Source organism: Rhineura floridana, chromosome 1 (assembly GCF_030035675.1).
Source record: "Rhineura floridana isolate rRhiFlo1 chromosome 1, rRhiFlo1.hap2, whole genome shotgun sequence".
NCBI lineage: Eukaryota > Metazoa > Chordata > Lepidosauria > Squamata > Rhineuridae > Rhineura > Rhineura floridana.
The window spans coordinates 12952503-12972207 of record NC_084480.1 but is presented as its reverse complement, the minus strand read 5'-3'; the positions used below and the strand labels follow the sequence as shown (position 1 = coordinate 12972207).

The 19705-nt window shown below is 44.5% G+C and overlaps 1 protein-coding gene across 1 annotated transcript in view; it reads left to right on the top strand.

Annotated features, from left to right (window-relative positions):
- The window catches only part of LOXHD1 (lipoxygenase homology PLAT domains 1), a 225390-nt gene that overhangs the window by 142155 nt on the left and 63530 nt on the right, over nt 1–19705 (top strand). The window contains exons 28-30 of the mRNA XM_061636319.1: nt 7667–7829; nt 11685–11839; nt 13372–13651. Of these exons, the coding sequence (XP_061492303.1) occupies nt 7667–7829; nt 11685–11839; nt 13372–13651 (598 nt within the window). The remainder of the gene's footprint in view (nt 1–7666; nt 7830–11684; nt 11840–13371; nt 13652–19705) is intronic.

Sequence of the window (19705 nt, the reverse complement as noted above, 5' to 3'; positions counted from 1 at the left end):
TAGTAGTAGTAGTAGTATCATCATCATCATCATCATCATCTGGGCTCCCAAAAAGAGCCCAGGGAGGCAAGGAAAAACACTGAAAGCAGTAAAACATATTAAAAACAAAAGACTTTATAACATAATAAAACAAAACATCTTTAAAAACATATAAAACAAAAAATCTTTTAAAAAACAACTTTCAAAACATCATAAAAAGTAGTTCCAGCCCAGAAACAGACTGGGATCAGGTCTCAACTTAAAAGGCTTGTTGAAAGAGGGAGGTCTTCAGTAGGCGCTGAAAAGATAACAGAGATGGTGCCTGTCTAATATTCAAGGGGAGGGAATTCCAAAGGGTAGGTGCCACCACACTAAAGGTTCACTTCCTATGTTGTGCAGAATGGACCTCCTGATAAGATGGTATCTGCAGGAGGCCCTCACCTGCAGAGCGCAGTGATCCACTGGGTTTATCAGGGTAATATGATCTTTCAGTATTTGCCTCATAATGTCTCTTTACATCATAGTAGTAGTAAATTTATTATGGTCAAAGGCCAGCATATAAATACACAGCATTAAAACTATAGGGTATAATTAAAATTCAAACATCCACAAAACTAAACAAATTCTGATAGAAAGCCAGTTATTAAGCCTGTCTGTGCTATTGATTTATCATTGCTTACATCATAAGATTACACCAGACTGGGAAGCAGAGTGCTGTCTTGGGGATGGAACAGAGCAGGCAGCATCCTCAAGATAACTGAGATAACTGCAGCAGCTTCTGTCCCTTCCCCTCCTTGAAACTAATGAGATCTCACGGAGGCACGTTCTGTGCTGTTAGCTTCTCATGTTTCTCTGCTTCCCAGCAGCGATGGCAGCAGCACACTCTTCAAAATCCAGAAAGGAGCAAAATCTAAGAACAAAGACGGCCTTCCCCTGTGCGCTGGAGAGAAGCAGGCATTCCCCGGCTGCTATCTGGAAGGTGCTTTGGCCTCCCCTGTGCACCTGCCAGATTGTCCCCCTGCGTGCCTTTCTCCCTGGCTTCCTTTGCCCTGCTGTAATGAGGCTGCAGGTTGGGAAGCCAAGTGGAGAGACCACGCGGGGAGGTAGGGGAGATAAGGAACAGAGGCAAGGTGGCTGAACAGAAACGGGCAGAGTAGTCTGTAGGTCGAGAAGCCTACAGGGAAGCCGACAGGGATCTGAGGAGCAGAAGGATGCAGCGGGAAGACAGCCAAGGGGGGAAAGGGAAGGGCAGGAGAAGCTGGATGCTGAGAAAAAGCAGGAGAAAGGGATGCTGGGGGAAATACTCATACAGGGCCTAGAGACCAGAAGGGCTGCTGTTGGGCTACAAAGCAGAGTCCAGAGGAGCAGCGAATTGGGCTCAGTTTCTGTGTGGATGTGAAAGAGCCAGTCAAATCTTTTGCCTGTAGAAATGGTGGCATGCATGGACCAGAATCAGCACTCTGGATAGCTCCCTGTGGACAGCGGCTGGCTGCCTGTGCCCATTTTTTCCTTCTGGGCTTTGTAACCATAACCAGTCTTTGACAAAACCTCCCTAATGAGAAAGCCTAGAGGAGCGGTCGTAGCAGCAGGCTGGGTGCACTTGAGCGGCAGAGAGAGCGAGAGGGATTCTTGCCGAGCTTTTAGATTCAGGCACGTGGGGAGAGGAAAAGCTGAGTGTGGCATGATCATGCCATCATCATCCGCAGGATATCACGGTCTGCCACAGGATAGTAACAGACTGCCAAGGCCGCTAAAAGCCCTGCTACCTGATTAGATTGTTAAGAAGCATCTCCATGTAGCTCTGCTCTGCATGGAGGAGAAATGAGGTCAGATTAAATTGAAAGTGTTTGGGGAGGACAAGCTGACTTAGCTGCAGAGGACTAAAGCCACGGCAGCGCGTGCCAATTATATCTCATAATTATATTTCATCCACTGTACCGAGTTTGCACAGGGAGGGGAGACTGGCCAATCAGAGCATTTCGATAAGATCTCTTGTCTCTGATTGCACCGGGAAGAAAGAAGGTAGCCAACAGACAGTAATGAGGTGGTTCTGACAGAGCAAGGCATGGAGGTGAAAAGAAGTCCCTCCTTCACAAAAATCTGTCTGACATGCTACCATTTGTACCTTGTGGTCACCATCTGGGAGCTCAAAGGGTGCTGGAGAATTGATCCAGAGCTGAGAGCAATGAGCTTTCTGGGGAACACAAAACAGATGTGACGTTAAATGTAAAAGTCATGTCTTTGCATTTAATGTGCAGTTTAAACAGCAGCAATAAAAAAGAAGTTGCATCAGCCTGGTGTGTGTCCAAGATTATTATCCGGATCACTGCATGTGTGGAGGGGAAGTTCAATCCTTTCCTCCTGTGCTGTGGCCCTAAGAAAAATCCCTCCTCTGAAGCTGTTATTTGCATTATGGAGGACTCTCCCATTGTTAGTATTTAATTATATTTACATTTTTTTAAAAAAAAACATCAACAGCAACCCTGGACTTTAAATTCAACGCCATGTCTAGTTTGGTCTTCAGACATAACTTGTAGAGTTCACAGTTTGCATGCAGAAGGCCCCAGACCCATCCCCTGACATCTCTGGATAAAGGAATCTCGGGAAGCAAGTCACTGGCTGAGACTTTGGAGAGTAAGAACACAATGTAAGAAGAGCTCTCCTGGCTCAGGCTAGAGGCCCATTTAGTCCAGCATTCTGTTATCACCAGAGCTTGGAAGATTACTTTTTAAAAGTAATAAATTACAGTTACAGTTACATGGCCCAAAAAAGTAGCAATTACTGTTACAATTACAACTGCTCTGAAAGTAGCTGATTACTTTACTTTTCCACCAAAGTAATCACTACAATTACATTTCAGTTACTTAAAAAAAAATGCCTACAAGGTGCTGGCCTTGGCTGCTGCACATCTAAGTAGCCTAAAACAACAAAAATAAACAAACACATACAGAGGTAGTATGAATATTATTTTTATTCATAAGATAGCAATGGTGGTCTCTCCACTGGTAAGGGTGGTGGGGTGGGAGGCTGAGGCCACTACTCAGATCTTTGCACGTCAAACCAAATGCAACCCCCTCCACTCAGCCAGCCGGCATAATCTCTCTCACTTAACCACCTCCCGGACCCTGCCCTGCCACCAACTAAGGGACACTCACTCAAGCAAACATTTTCCCCTGAGATGCAAAAAAGTTAAAATACTGCAAATGCAGCACAGTAGCCAGAGAGGGTGGTGGAGGCCACTTTGTGTGCCAAGTGCAAACACAGTATTCACACACACACAAACACACGCATTGTCATCTGTCACCTCCACAGTTCATTATCTCCATTCTGCTGCTGCCTCCTTCTCCTCCTTTATCCATGTTCTTGACCTCCGGATCCTTTCTCCCTCCACTCCATGCTTCACCACCACTATCCATTTTTTAAAATAATTATTTTCTCCACTCCACCCCATCTCACTCTCCGTCTCCTCCCTCGTCACCTCCTGCCCATCCACAGAGCATGAGGAAAGAGTGACACTGCACAGAAGCCCAGTTTGAGGCACATGATTTTCATCCACAAATCAGAGGAGCAGAAGACTTCCCCTGCTCCCCCCCAGTAATGCCCAAAAGTAATTCTGGAAACATTACAATTACTCCACAAAAGTTGTAAAATTACTCCTAGGTCTATTACAATCAAAATGTAAAGGAATTACCCACGCGTTACTCAAAAAAGTAATGGATTACAAGTAATTCGTTACTTGTAACTAGTTACTTCCAAGCTCTGGTTATCACAGCAGCCAATCAGATGCCCCAATGGGAAGTCCGCAAGCAAGACCTAAGTAGAACAGCTCTCTACCCACCTGCAGTTTCCAGAAACTGGCATTTAGAAGCATAATGCCTCCAACAGTGGAGACAGAGCACAGCCATTATGGCTAGTAGAGTCACAGCCAGCTAGCAATGGCCATGCAAAATGGTCTAATGCAGGAGGGGGGACCCATGGCCCTCCAGTTGTTGCTGAATTACAACTCCCATAAGCCTCTATAAGCATAGCCAATGGCCTGGGATGATGGGAATTGTAGTTCAGCAACAACTGGAAGGCCTGGTCAAATGGGTTGACTTGGCTTAAGGCAATTTTATATTTCCATAGAGCAGCAGACAGAAAGATATGCCAGAAGGGACCAGATAACAGAGAGCCCACTGCACGGGGTTATTCAGATTCTGTGTAGGGCAGGCTTCATCAATCAGTGCCCTCCAGACATTTTGGATTACAGCTCCCATCGTTCCTGATAATTGACTATTTATTTATTTATATACCACCCCATAGCCAAAGCTCTCTGGGTGGTTTACAGCAATTAAAAACAATAAAAACAAATATACAAATTTTAAAACACGAAAACAATGCTAGTTGGATTATGCTAGCTGGGCTGCTGGGAGTTGTAGTCCAACAATGTCTGGAGGGCACCAGCTTGGGAAAGGTTAGTGTAGGGCCTGAAGAGTTCCCAGAGGCACCAAAGGTTGTTTTGAACAGCCTAAAAGGGAACTGGGCCCTTGGATCATGGAGCCTGGCCCTGTTGAATGACCTCAGAATGTGGCTTGCCCTTTGGTGGTTGGTGGGCTGACACAGGCTCCTCTCCTGGAAAGTCTGTGCTGCCACTCCCAAGTTTGGAGTCTGGTAATAGGATCATATGGAGCTGCCTTATCTTAAGTCAGACCCTCGGCCCATCTATTTCATTATTATCTACACTGATTGGCAGCAGCTCTCCAGGGTCTGAGACATGGTTCTTTCTCAGCCCTACCTAAAGATGCTGGGGATTGAATCAGAGAAGGAGGGGGCCTACAGTCACTCCCCAAATCCTCTAAGAGCACCTGTAGAGATGGGAAGGTCTTTGGCATTCCCGGGCTACAGAGACATTGCATTATTGCATCTGTCTAGTGCAGGGGTGGGGAACCTTTTTCTGCCCAAGGGCCATATTCTCTCATAGGTAGCCTTCTGAGGGCGACACACCAGATACCAGATACAAAAGTGGGTGGAGCACCAGAAGTGACTCTTACCTTTGTACAATCCAGCCATGTAAAAGTTAGACGTTTCTACACACAAACACACAAACCCACAAATCTTCTCCTTCCTTATCACAGCTCAAGGACACATCCAGGCAAAAGCACTCAAGGAAGGTGTGGCCTTTGGGATGGGGTGTGGCCAGGGCTAAATAGTATTTGGCCTCTGAGCCTGAGCAGTGGAGGCTTGTGGCTCTGGTATCAGCAGGGCCATGAATCCAATGTGGGTGTTAGTCTGAACTTTCAAGGAGCTGTCCAGAATGCTGAAAGCTAGTCCTGAGGTTCCCCACCTCCTGTCTAATGGTTAGGATCTGGCTTTCACCCCAGTGGCCCTAAGCTTGATGCTAGGTCAAAGGGAGGGGGAGGGCAATTGCACACTGGTAGAACATATGCCCAGGGGTGCAATCATCTGGGGTCATGGGAAGTTGCAGGCCCATTACTTTTTGGGGAGAAGGGTCCCAGCCAGGTCCCTATGTATGAGCCAATGAGTATGGAAATGAAGCATATTCCTGAGAAGAGAAGAGTCCTTGTCCTTTCATGCTGATTGGAGCCAATCAGAGTAAAAGGAGGTGAGTCAGCCACTGAGAAGACTCTTCTCAGTAGCTAACACACAGCCTCCCCTTTCATGCTGATTGGCTGCTAGGGGTATGTGTTGTAGTGGAGGGTGGACTCACAAGATGACAGGGAGAGCAAAGCCAATGAGGGAAAGCGGAAAATGGGGCATGGCTGTGATGGAGCATGGCATGACTATCATGAAGGGATCCTAAACTTCTGCATTTGCCATTACACTGCTGCACATGACCTATATGTAGATGGACCCAGGCTTAATCTCCAGTCATCAAGATCGGGTAGCAGATGATAGGAAACATCTCCCCCAAGGCCCCAAGGAGCCACTACCAGCCAGAGGAGAATGAGACTCAAGGCTAGACAGGATGGACTAATGGTCTGGCTCAGTATAAGGCATTTTTCATATGTTCATATTTTAGCCTGGTGCTGCCAAGATATTGATTTTGTATTAATCATTACAGTTAAGTCAGCACTGAGCCTAGCAAATTCTTGTTTGCTAGCTGGATATCTTAAACTTGATTTTATTTAATGATGCTTTACAAGTGGTGTTGTTGACTGTTGTATACTTTCACGGACAACTTTAGCCATTGCTGTTACTGAAAATGTCTTCCATGCTTGTCACAGGCTAATTGACAGCTTACATATATTTATGAGTTTACCTGTAAAAGTATTTCTGCGCTGGCATATCATAAAGTACCAGGACGGTGTACAGCAATAAAACATGAAACACCACTAAGAACAACACCGACAATAATTAAAGTGACAGGTTAATTTAACAGCTGCACAGGCCTGCTGGTGTAGAAAGGTCTTCAAAAGATGCCTCAGCGCCAAAAGCAGGGGTGCCTGCCCAATCTCTCCTGGAAGAGTCTCCCACAGCTTGGGACCAGCAACACTAAATGGCTGAGTTCTAGTGGAGGCCAAGTGGCCCTCTGTAACATAAAGAAATGCTCTTTCCTGCTCTTTTCATGCTCCTTTCAGGTTATCGGACAGGCTTTTCTTGCCCCCCTCAGGGCAAGTTGATTCTGAGGTAGTTCTGTGGTGGCAAATGGAGTAGGGAGGAAACACCTCAACTGGAAACAGAAAAAGTGGATGCTGGGCAAGATGGTTCTTAGGTTGTGCTGCAGTGGCAGCTGTGGGAGGGCCAGGCCACAACAAATCAACTCAGGCCCGGGGAGCGGGGGGAAATGTGGCCCTCCAGACCACTGTGCCTGGCCCTCAGGACTCTCTCTAGGCCACACCACCTCCCTAGCCCCACCTCCCCTCCCCAGGCCACTCTTCACTGGCTTTTCATGAGAATTGATTTATGCCTGACTAGAATGTGGCCTTCAGCTGTGGTCCTGCCTCCTGCTTGCCTGGGTGAGTGAGTCTGAGGGAGAAGTGTCTGAGTGAGTGTAGAAACTAGACTGCTGTACAAAGGAAAAACGTACATCAGTCGCTCTACCCACCACCGGCACATGGCCCCTGGAAGGTGGCCCATAATGAAATGTGGCCCTCAGGCTGAAAAAGGCCCCCATCCCTGTTTTAAAGTATCTAGCAAGGGTAGAGCTTGAGTGAGAGTTGTTTCAGCAACGGAGCAGCTCAGAATGTTGGGGATTATACAGGAGCTGAAGGCTCCACCTCTTCTTGGCTCGCAGCCTGGGTCCAATCTGAGCAGGTGTTTCCATGTGCCTTCCCCACCTCTTGCAGCTAGCTAGGCACTTCAGTGGTGGCTCTGAAGTTCCTGCCTATCTTCCTCTCACCTCTGCTCCTGTGGCCCTGGGGGAGATGAGGTATGGTGGTCTGGGGAACCCAGAGCGCTGGTGTGGGGATCTCCAGTCTTAGGGCAGGGATGTCCAGACCTGATGGCTCTTTGGTGTCATTGTCAGTGTGGAGAGATTCCTGCTCCCCTTCCTCCTCATCTGAGGAGACCTCAGGTTTGAGGTCTGGGTAGGGCTGCATCCTGACATAAATAAAAGTTGGTTGTTGACCTAGGTCAGCACGCTCTTCTTCTGTTCTTGACCAGCAGGCTGTTCTTATGTATTTACAGACGTTATTCCATTACAGAAGTTTGTTGCCCCCTCTTTTTTTCCCCCCTGTTGCCACAATAGGGTTCTGAAAAAACCACATTTCCATGTGAGAGGTGGCTAGCCAGGTCAGAAGACGATGGAGAGATTATGAGGGAACTGGTTCCATCTGACGTCTTTACTGAAAAGCTCATGAAAGATGGGACGCTCAAGCAGATTGACGAAGAAATTGACGATCCACTGGAAAGTGAGTCAACTTCCAACTTCTGTCCCACTTCAACACTTTTTTCCCCATTTACTACGACTCTGATTAACACAGAAGGAGTTGCCTTATAAATGATCCAGGCTAAAGGTCCTCCACAACCAGTATTGTTACTCCTAGCTGGAGGTGGTCCATGGGGTCTGGTTCTTATGTGTCTCAGGGGCATCCTACACAGCTTTGGCATACAACTGTACAACTACCACTGAATAAGAAGAGAATCCAAACTGGACTTTAGAGAAGTGAGACATTCACACACAGGACAAAATATGAATGGGTGAACATTTTATTTTTATTTTTTTTATACATCACTCTTCAACAGATTGCCAACAGTTTATTTAATTAAATTTATATCCCACCTGTCTTCCCAGAAGGAGTCTAAGGCTGCAAAAGTTGAAACATTTAAAACATCTTAAAAACAAAACATCTTTAAAACGTCTTAAAAAGCGATTCCAACACAGACTAAGATTGGGATAAGGTCTCTACTTGAAAGGCTTGTTGAAAGAGGAAGGTCTTCAGTAGGCACTGAAAAGACAACAGAGATGGTGCCTGTCTAATATTTAAGGGGAGGGAATTCCATTAAGGGTAGGTGCCACAACACTAAAGGGATTTAGGACTGGCTGTTCAGTGTACACTCAGGCCAGATCCGCACAATCAGCAGAAGAGGTTGGTAGAATCCTGAGGTAGTACAGAGGACTGTAGATCACCAGAATGCAGGAGTTTTATTTTTAGCGTGCTCCCATAAAAAGACCTTTCCTGCTGGCAAAAATACACACCCGACTACCACCACAGCAGGGATAAATGTTCTAGACCAACCCACCCCTCCTATGCTAATTTTATATAATTTATTTATGGCCTCATCTGCACTATATATTTAAAGCAGTATTATACCACTTTCAAACAGTCATGGCTTCCCCCAAAGAATTCTGGGAACTGTAACTTGTTAAGGGTGCTGAGAGTTGTAAGGAGTCCCGTCCTTCCCTCACAGAGCTACACTTCCAGAGTGGCCAAACAGTCAATCTTTCTTCCCAGGGAACTCTGGGAATTGTAGCAACAGTTCCCAGGTTTTTTGGGGGAAGGCATGACAGTTTAAAGTGGTATTTATTGTTGTTATGTGCCTTCAGGTTGATTACGACTTATGGCGACCCTATGAATCAGCAACCTCCAGTAGCATCTGTTCAGATCTTGTAAGTTCAGGTCTGTAGCTTCCTTTACAGAATCAATCCATCTCTTGTTTGGTCTTCCTCCTTTTCTACTCCCTTCTGTTTTTCCCAGCATTATTGTCTTTTCTAGTGAATCAGGTCTTCTCATTATGCGTCCAAAGTATGATAACCTCAGGCTCATCATTTTAGCTTCTAATGATAGTTCTGGTTTAATTTGTTCTAACACCCAATTATTTGTCTTTTTCGCAGTCCATGGTATGCACAAAGCTCTCCTCCAACACCACATTTCAAATGAGTTGATTTTTCTCTTATCTGCTTTTTTCACTGTCCAACTTTCACATCCATACATAGAGATTGGGAATACCATGGTCTGAATGATCCTGACTTTAGTGTTCATCTTTGCATTTGAGGACCTTTATACTGCTTTAAATGCAAGGTGCAGATGTGGCCTATGTTTGTATTTATGTACATAGTGAACATGGTACTTTACAAATAATGAGAGGATGGGTCCCTGCCTCAAGAGGCTTGCAATCTAGAAAACAGACATAAGGGAGGTGACACAGGAAGGAAAGGAAAGTGGAAGTAGGGGTAGACAGGAACAATATGCAGTTATTTCAGCTACACATACTATTTGCATGGAGTTTTTTCCTGTATTCATGGGACCATTCAATAATGTGACTCCCCACCCCCACCCCATCCCCACCCACGTTTGCAGTCTAGAGAGGTATAATTCATGTTAGTTCAGGGCTCTACCACCTCATTCTGCTGCATGTGCAGACCAGGCCTCCATGGCAAGCCTGAGTTTGTACCTGTGTTATATGTGCAAAACCCCGAGTCTTACATTAAACCCTTGATCTTGTAAATAAATAAAAGAGTGCATTAAGCTAAGGCAGGGAGATTGTCATCTCAGCATGAATGACAGTGTAAACAAGTGCTTACAAGCTGTGCTAAAGCCAAATCAAATATTGAACAATGAGCTTTCATAATAGTATCATCTTTATTGATGATTTTTCATTTTTCCCTAAGTACCCATTTCGGAGCAGTTAATTTTACTTTGCGCTTCATCTTATTTCTTTCAAGCAAGCCCTTTTTTTTTTGAAAGAAAGAGTACTAGACTGAATAAAATGGTTTTCCAATTCATTACGTATCAAAGTTCTTTCTTGCACTTTGCAGCCCATTGAAGGAAGGTTGCTGCAATGTGGAGAGCATTGAGGGAAAGAAGCTGACATGTGTTTGGTGCAGAGCTTGGAAAAGTTACTTTTTTGAACTACAACTCCCATCAGCCCAATCCAGTGGCCATGCTGGCTGGGGCTGATGGGAGTTGTAGTTCAAAAAAGTAACTTTTCCAAGCTCTGGTGCTTATCGCTGAGCAAATCTTGTTTTTCCAACAAAAAGTTGCAGTGCTCATGCCTATTCTTTCCAGAACATGTATGGGTTACAAAGAACTTAAAACTTGGTGCCCTGGGCTCCTGCTGGGAGAAAGGGCATGATATAAACCAAATAATAAACAAACAAACAAGCAGAGCTGGAGAAATACATGTGATTCTTAACCATCTCTAACTCAGTAGCAATAGGTAACAGGCATTGCATGCAGAATGTTTTGGGTTCAATCCCCAACGTCTCCAGTTAAAGAGTGTCAGGAAAACACTGTTGCTTAAGTAGGGTTGCCAGGTTCATGGCCTGAGACTGATCCTGTATCTTTAGGAGAAAAGAAACTCAGCCAAGTGCAGGTGTTCTTGCAACACTGTAATGAGAAAAACCACAAGGTGGAATTCTCCCTTCTCCCTGCAGACCTTTTAAAGATTCAAAAGAGCTCTTGGGGGCTGGGGCTGGCAACCAAGATGTCTTCTGTATCTTTAAAAGTTGTGCAGGGGGAAGGGAGAATTCCACCTTGTGGTTTTTCTCATTACAGTGTTACAAGAACACCTGCACTTGGCTGACTTTCTCTTCTCCTAAAGATACAGGATCAGTCTAAGGCCATGAACCTGGCAACCCTAAAGTCAGGGGTGGGGAACCTCTGGCCCATGGGACAAACTTGGCCCATCAGGCCTCCTCATTTGGCCCAAAAGGCTATTTTGAGGAAGCTGTGCCCACTCACCCAACATAATTTATGATGTCAAGCACAGAGCAGGTAAGGTTGGAGCTTCAAAGGAACAATTGTGACCTTAAAGTAGGCTACAGATTGTTGTTTTGCTGGAGGAAGGCACACGCCCAACTGCCCATCAGCTGTTATAAGAAGTTGAAAGGAGCAGCACGAAGTGGCTTGCAAAGCATAGCCCATGGCATGGTGCTTCTCAAGCTTGGGGATGCCACTCAAGGGATTGTGACAGCCGGGCAATGCAACCCACCTGTCAATCGTGTTATAATGATGTTATATGATTTACAGGTGGGTTGCCGCGCCCATCTGTCAAAGATGGCCTGCCATCTTTGGAGCCAAAGGAGCCAGAGAAGCCAGAGGTTCCTCACCCCCTGCTTGAGAACTTGGAGGGTTGCTGCCGGTCACAGTACTAGGCCAGAGGAACCGATTGTCTGAGTACAAAGCAGCTCCCTGTGTTCATTCAGAAATGATGGCAAGCTATGATTTAAGTAAAGTCGGTAGGAGAATGCTTCTTCTGCCGCTGAGGTTACCACTCCAAAAGCGTAAATTAAAATGTGTTGTTTCCCCCCATGCTTTGGATAGTTCACGCATACAAGATCACCATTTTCACCGGCGATGTTTATGGTGCCGGAACGGATGCCAATGTGTTCTTGACCATATATGGAGACCTGGGAGACACAGGGGAAAGAAAACTCACCAAGTCTGAAACTAGCACCAACAAGTTTGAAAGAGGACAGGTACCAATAACACAGTATTCTTTTTCACTGATGCTGTTGGTTTCTAAAACAGTTTGATAAGAGAGGAATATAACTTTTCTGCCCCCTGTCCAATTCTAAGAACATAAGAAGAGCCTGGCTGCTGGATCAGGTCAATGGCCCATCTAATCCAGCATCCTGTTCTCACACTGGCCAGCCAGATGTCTCAAGCAGGTCTGAATGCAAGAGCACTCTCCCCATTTGTAATTCCCAGGAACTGGCATTCAGGCAGTGGAGGCAGAAAAAAACCATCATGGCTATTAGCCTTTGATAGCCTCATCCTCCACGAATTTGTTTAATCCTCTTTCAGAACCATCCAATTTGGTGGCCTCTTGTGGAAGAAAATTCCATGGCTTAACTATGCGCTGTGTAAAGAAGTACACTTTCTTTTGTCTGCCCTGAATCCTCCAACATTTGGCTTTGCTGGATGTCTGAGAGTTCTAGCATTATGCAAGAGGGAGAAAAACCTTTTTCTGTCCACTTTCTCCATGCCGTGCATACTTTTCTACATCTCTGTTATGTCCCCTCTCACTTGCTTTTTCTTTAAGTTGCAAAGATACATACCTGGCATGCTACACATTAAGTGAATGTCTCATTTGGCTCTCATAGAAGCCACACTGCAAGTGCAAAAATGCCAGGACTCAGGTCCAGGGCTTTTTGGATCTGAATGCTCAAAAAGGAGTGAAGGTGCACGTATAAAACACTAAATAAAATAAACATTTAATGCACAAATATTATAAAACCAACAAAAAACCACTACTGAAACTTGTGACTTAATAGGAATACACTATAATGGGCAAAAGATAAAAATACATTTGCACATTAATTACTAATGGTGAGTGTATCTGGATTTTTTAAAAAAACAGCTGTTTGTTGGGAGATTTTTATAGTGTATGCCTATTAAGGTGTGAAGTGTCTTTCTGTGTGCAAAGCTGCTTTCATTAGTACAACCACCGCTGTTGTTCTCCTGACGAAGGCCTAAATACACACAGGCTGAAACGCGTTGGGCTTGGATTATAATAAAATATATTTTTCTAGCATTTTGGGGTTCCCCCCTTCTTTTCCCCTTCTCTGGTTTTAGATGCTAGCCACACTTAGCTGTTGTATTAAGTCACAAGGCCACTGAAGAAGACTCTGTCGAAATGCATTCGGCTGTACTCTGTTTTTGTATTTCATCTAATATAGCCATTGATTTAATACCATCTGCAGAATTTTATGGCTATATTCTTTTATTCATATTTCACCTTACGCAGGCGTTGAGTCAATACTACATGCAGGATTTTAGTAGTGATTTTATGTTGGTTTTATAATACTTGTGCATTAATTTATATATATATATATATATATATATATAATTTTGTGGTTTATATGTGCACTGTGTGTTTTTTGTTAAAGTAGATGTTAACTTTCCAGTCCTTTCTGGATCTCAACCGGTATTCCACTGCACTCATTTCTGCTTGCCTAACAAAGAGAACCTTGAAGAAAGACAACCTTTTCCATTCAATCTCCCGTAGGAAGATATATTCACAGTCCAAGCCGTGGACCTCGGCCCTGTCTATAAAATCAAGATTCGCCACGACAATACCCTGCCAAGACCAGATTGGTACCTGGAGAAAGTAGAGATCCTGAATGACAACACAGATGATTTGTACCTGTTTCAGTGTGAACGCTGGCTGTCAAGGAAGAAGGAGGACCAAAAGATAGAGCGGATCCTTTTTGAAAAAGTAAATCACAGTGTTTATAGGGGGGGGGGCTGCAGGGTCCCAACATCCCAAAGGTTTGTATGCTTAGGAGGCACATGAGATTTTTTTAAAAGAACCAAATGTTGTTTGAAAGGCAAATTGCTGGTTGTAGTGTGCAATCCTGCTTTCAGCTCAGTTGTTTCCATAATATGCCAAATCTTTTTTGGCCGCAAGTGCTAGGGATGTAAGAAGACAGTGATTTCCATTCTGACCTGTATTGGTCACAATCTGTGCTGCTTCCGTTCCACTGCACTTTGGTTTCCACCAAATACATTATTCTTCTCGTCGTCTGCTATTTTATGTAACATATGTAACTATTTACATAACGTATGTAATTTGCACTTATTTCATCATAAAGGAAACGTCAAAAAAATGTTAAAAACTCATTAATTCCATTTAGTTTGTGGACTTAAAAGCCCCCAACAATCATGTGAACAAATACTGTTCATATTAACTTGACTGATTTACAGTCCTGAGCACAGACAAGCACAAACTGCAGAAGTTTCCATTTTTTGACAGAATTCTCCCTAGAGAGTGAGAGAGAGCGAAAGTAAATTTGTATACACATCGTGTGTGTTGCCAGTGTAATGTTAACAGTGCAGGGCTTGGGTGGGCAAACCTTTTGCCCAAAATGTCTAATTACCATGGGGGTGAGGGGGCCCAAGGTAGGAAAAGCCAAAGATGGTGGGGCTCTCAATGAAGAAACAAACCTAGCTGGCTATGGAGGAAGAGATCTTTTCTTTCATGGCTAGCATGATGCTGAACAGGACAAGAAGGAAGGAGGTGTGGCCTAGGGAGAAGGGGTGTGGCTTAGGAAGAGTGCTAGGGGCAGAATCAGAAGCCTGGTGGGCCAGATTAGGCCCTTGGGCCACAGTCTTCCTCATACCTGATATAAAGGTGGGTGAAAGAGTGGCAATTAAACCACATGAACCCAGCATATTCTGCTTAACAATTAAGCTAATTAATAGTTTAGAAAGATATCATCCTCAATGCAGGTAGTGACTAATATGAAGATCTTACTCAGGGCCGGTGCCAGGCATACTGGGGCCCTTGGGCACCAGCCTGCCCTGGGGCCCTGTGCACACATGCACGCATGCATGTCCCACCTACCTCTCCCTGAAGGGCCCCTCAGGGTAGATGGGTAGTGCTCCCTTCCGCAATCTGCACTGCAGATCGTGGAAGGGAGTGCTACCCACGCATCCTGAGGGGCCCTTCAGGGGGCCCTTGGGACCCAGGGCCCCTCAGCCAGGGCCCGACCTGACCACCCTCTGGTGCTGGCCCTGATCTTAATTGCTAGCTAGGTGTAGGGGCCCTCTAGAGTCAATTGTTAATTTTTGTGTTATCTTCAGAGAACTATCTGAATACAGAATTCTCCTGCATCCATTCAGCACACTGTATTTTTACATTTTTCAACTATCCCTTAAGCCCTTTTCTTTCCCCCAGCAACCAAACATATTGAGGAGAAAGGGTATATTACTGTTTTGGATAGATTTCCAAACAGGAAACTTCTAGAAATTCCCAGAAGTAGCTGGAGCTAGCTTCCCTGTGACACTGGGATCTTGGTCTTTATAAGTTTAATTGGAGCCATTTTATTATAACTTTCTCATCTTAGACAGCATCTCCTTTTATTTTTGGCAATTAGTTCTGACACCTGGCAAAAACCATCTTTAAATGGCTGCAGCAAGGGTCCTGGGGGAAAATAAGGTCTACTGCCTGCTGGTTCTAGCAGGGCACCATTTCAAGTTTCAGGGGTGGAGGGTGGAAAGGCTTCTGTTTCAGAGAGGCAAGATTCACAGCAAGATTGGCTCTGAGTTGCAAAAAGCAAAAAAACAACAACAACCACCATGTGTTTTAAGAGCATTTGTTGTGAAGCCTTTTTTCTAGTACCTCCAAATTACTATGTCAAATGTTAGCAAGACAGGTCAAAGTCACTGTTTTTAATACTGGGGGAAAATGACGCCCCTTTTGAAGCTCCAGCTGCAAGCTGTAAAAGGAGAACATTTCGGTTGTTTGTTTGTTTGGGTGGGTGGGCCAGCATCAAAGGATTGGGTGCATGACACAAAACTATTTCCTTGAGGTACCCTCAGCTGGCACTAGCTGTCCGGTGGACACCATTTTCCTTTCTCAAAAGTCTGCTGGAGCAAAACTATGGCCCATTTCATGCATTACAGTGAACCACAGTTAATGGCTTATCACGAATGTGCCTATCTGGGCTGTATTTTTTCCCGGCTGGGACATGGAGGAAAGAAACCAAAATTTCTGGCCTCATCGTTACATCCAAACCAAGGATCATGGTTTGCTTCACTCTGACAAACTATGATCAGTAAGCCAAGAACAAACCTTGGCTACAGATGGTGGTTTGTTAGAAAAGAAACAAGTCAGAATCCTAAATCTATACATAACTCTAAGCCAGAGAGTGTAGTTTATTTTCCCCCAGCATGAGTGGGGAAGAGTGAAGTGAGCATGTTGCACTTGTGCACAGAAAGTCATACTTTTTGGCTTACCAAGAAGTGCAAATGCAAATCATTGTTTGGGGAGAGGGGTTTTTTTGGGAAATGAAAATGGTGACAATCAGCCTATAGCTACTGGGAATTCCAGGGAGCAGTATTAGCTTTAGCATCCTTCCCCAACTTCTGGGTTCCCCTGTCCCTGAAAAATAGGGTTAACTAATTTTTTCTCCTCTTCCTCCCCCCAAATTTGGGCCAAACATTCTCACCCTCAAAGACATGGATGCATAGCTTGCGGTTTAAGAAGGCATGGTTTCCCCTTCTACCTTGTATTTGTCACATGCAGCACTGTTTCTGCTCTGCTGCACGTCATCTTCTATAAAAACTATGTAATTTGTCTCACTGTCCACTGTGGCAAAATTATATTGTCATTACTTTACTCCACCCCATTCATTTCAATGAAAAGGAAACACAATGCAAATGGGGAAAAAACAATCAATTACTTTTTTTTAATGTGGACTGACAGCAACAACAGCAGCAACAAGAGTGAATACCAATTGTATTCATTGGATTGATTTCTGTTCTAGACATATGACAAATAAGCAAACATCGGCAATTTCCACTCCTGTTTCCATTTATTTCTCTGGCATATCTGTGCCTAGCTAGCTCAGATAGCAAATCATCTGACTCAACTTGAGACATTTCCCTCGTGTGAACAGCAAGAGAGCCAAGCTGCCATTTGTTCTGCTCATGGAAAAAGAACGGTGATCTTGTTCTTAGTTCACTCTTCTGTTGCTCACACAAACAGACCATTACTGTGTGTGTGTGGCTGGGGGGAAGAGTAGGTAGGGGGGCAACAGTAACATCTTTACCAGCATCTCAGCATTTAGAAAGAGTTAGTTGGCCAGAAATACAGCATCCCCTGAAGACTAATCACAAATAGTCAGAAACATTTCTCTCCCTAAATTATACCCCTGGAAAGCCACATTCAGGACACAGAGGATTTGGGTAACCTGGAGCAGCTTCCATTTTCACCTTTCATCTTATTGTTGATGTAAAGATTGTTTTCGAATGGGCGCCATAGCCCAAATATGAATATAACAAGAGCTATTGGATCAGACCATGGGTCCAGCTAGTCCAGCGTCCTGTTTCCATTGTGAACTTAAGGAGAACCCTGCTGGATCAAGCCAAAGGGGGCCAGTCTAGTCCAGCATCCTGTTCTCACGAAGCCCAAGCAGATGCCTATGAGAAGCCCACAAGCAGGACATTAGCGCATGCTCATTCTCCCCTCCTGTGGTTTCCAGCAACTGGTATTCAGAAGCAAACAGAAGCAAACTAAGCATTCTAAGCATATTTTGGAACCCACCCTATTTTGTGGTTCTGGTTGTTTTTAATTGTTTTTAATACTGTGTTTTAAGGTTGCTGTAATCTGCCCTGGGACCTCTGGGTGAAGGGCGGGCAATAAATAATAATAATGATAATACTGCCTCTGACAGTAGAGGTAGACATATTCATCAGGGTTAGTAGCCAGCCTTACCCTCCATGGACTAACCAGAGCTCTCTAGGAAGGCCACATGCAAGCTTTGAAGGCAATGGCCCTGCAAGCTACTGCCCAACCACTGGTCTTCCATGGTGTATTAGCTAATAGGCCTGGCCTCCATGAATTTGTCTAAACCCCTGTCAAAATCTCTACACTAGAGGACATCACCACATCCTTTTGTCAGGGTTGGGTCATGGACAGCAGGCTGGAGCAAGTCAGGAGACAGGAATCAGCAGTTAGAATCATCAAAGAACCATCAGGACTAGAATGTTCATCTGGTAAACCAACCAAGGATCAGAAACTCAAGGCATGTTAGAGCTCAGGTGGACCTTGTTGCTCAAGTGAATAACCAATGAGGCAGGAAGCCCTCTAACTACTCCTTCCTGCCTAGGAGCAGTCAATGGGCAGCCTGGGTGAAGCCAGTTCAGAAGGCTGTCCCCTGGAAAGCTGCAGTGACGTTGCTCACCACCACATGAGCAGTTCCTGATACCCGTGTACTGACGAATGAATGAATGAGGCATGCATTGTGTGAAGAAGTACTTTCTTTTTCTGTTCAGAACTGACTGCCCATTATTGGGCGACTCCGAATGTTAGCATTGGGGAGGGGGAGGGGGGAAGTCTCTGTACACTTCCTCGACATCAGCGTAATTTTACAAGACCGAGAAACTCTTGCAAAACTGTGTCCTTTTCATTGACTTTGCATTCACTCAGCATGACTCATGAGCATGCTTTGCCCTGGCCTTGCTCTGATGCCATTCATCTTTCTCAGTGCAATGTCCCTGGCTTCCATGTGTGGTGAAAAAAAGCAAGCTTCTGCGTGCCACAATGTAGCTAATTAGAATTCAAAGTATGTGGATTAATTAATGGGATCAAAATTAATAGGCAGCACTCACCCTTTTACCGAGCAAGGCCTTATACTGTAGTTGAGCAAAGCTGCTTGATTTGTGAGGGCTTGTTCTACAGTGCACAGCAATGTTTTAATTGCATGTTACAACTGAAACGATTACATATTAACACTGGGGCAAATGGAGCCACCCCAGGGATGAGATGGATGGGTTGCATCTAATACATGAGGCTGCAAAGGGGTCAGTGGGACCAGGCTTACTTAGTCGCTATTATTAATTCCTTTTAAGGAAGCAAAACTAATTAGGTTTAATAAAAACAATTTCAATGAACATGCAAGGGGATTTTTAAAAAACCTTTAGTCATGCTATTACACCAGTCTCCAAACCCCTAAGAATTTTTTGTGACTGTTTTCCATTCTGATCACACTTTTCACTGTACAAAGTGCTTGAGAATTCTTGGCTTATTTCTCCTTGCAAAGCATTTTGGCAAATCAAATCATACCCTGCAAGTAGGCATCACTGGCTCTCAAGAGCTGCTGGGACCTATGGACCACTACCCCATGTGGTGAGTCACTGAAATGCAAGTACCTGCAGGCCCTAAAGTGACTCTGCCCACCAAGGCTGGCCAATAGATTCTTCTGGGCTGCAAAAAGTATAAAAGTGCTTTCCTATTCCAGCTGAAATTTGCTTGAGCAAGGAGTTCTGAAGTTCTGTTCCTTGGTTTGCCCTCCATCCTGGTTGGCTCAAATTGAACTTTGGTTCTTACATTTGGTTTGCTCTCTGACTCTGTCTTCTGGCTTATTGTTCAGACCTGCCTTATCCTTCAATCCCTAACTTCTGGCTTTATCCCACAGCTCCTGGTTCCCAACTCCGGGCTCACCTCAGACTGCTGCCCACATCCATCTCTGACACTGGTGTTCAAAGCACAAGTGTTTTAGTTATGCAAAACTCTTTATCAAACTGAATTATTGTGTTCAAGAAAAAGGCAATATTGCATCCATGCTTAGAATAATCTAACTGCAGCTTATCCCTCCCTACACCTTTTTTTTTTTTAATTGCTGGAATATTTTTTCATAGCATTGAAGGCAAGGCACGTGTGCAAATATTTCTGGGGTAGATGAACTGATTACATTATTTTATTCAACTAAAAATGATACCTTGAATTAATTAAGCAGCAATATATGTACTACAAGTACTCATCAAGACTGCAGATGGCAAGCAGCACGCACTCTTCTGTTGTACACAGGAGGGAAATGCCTTGTTTAAAGTCAGTG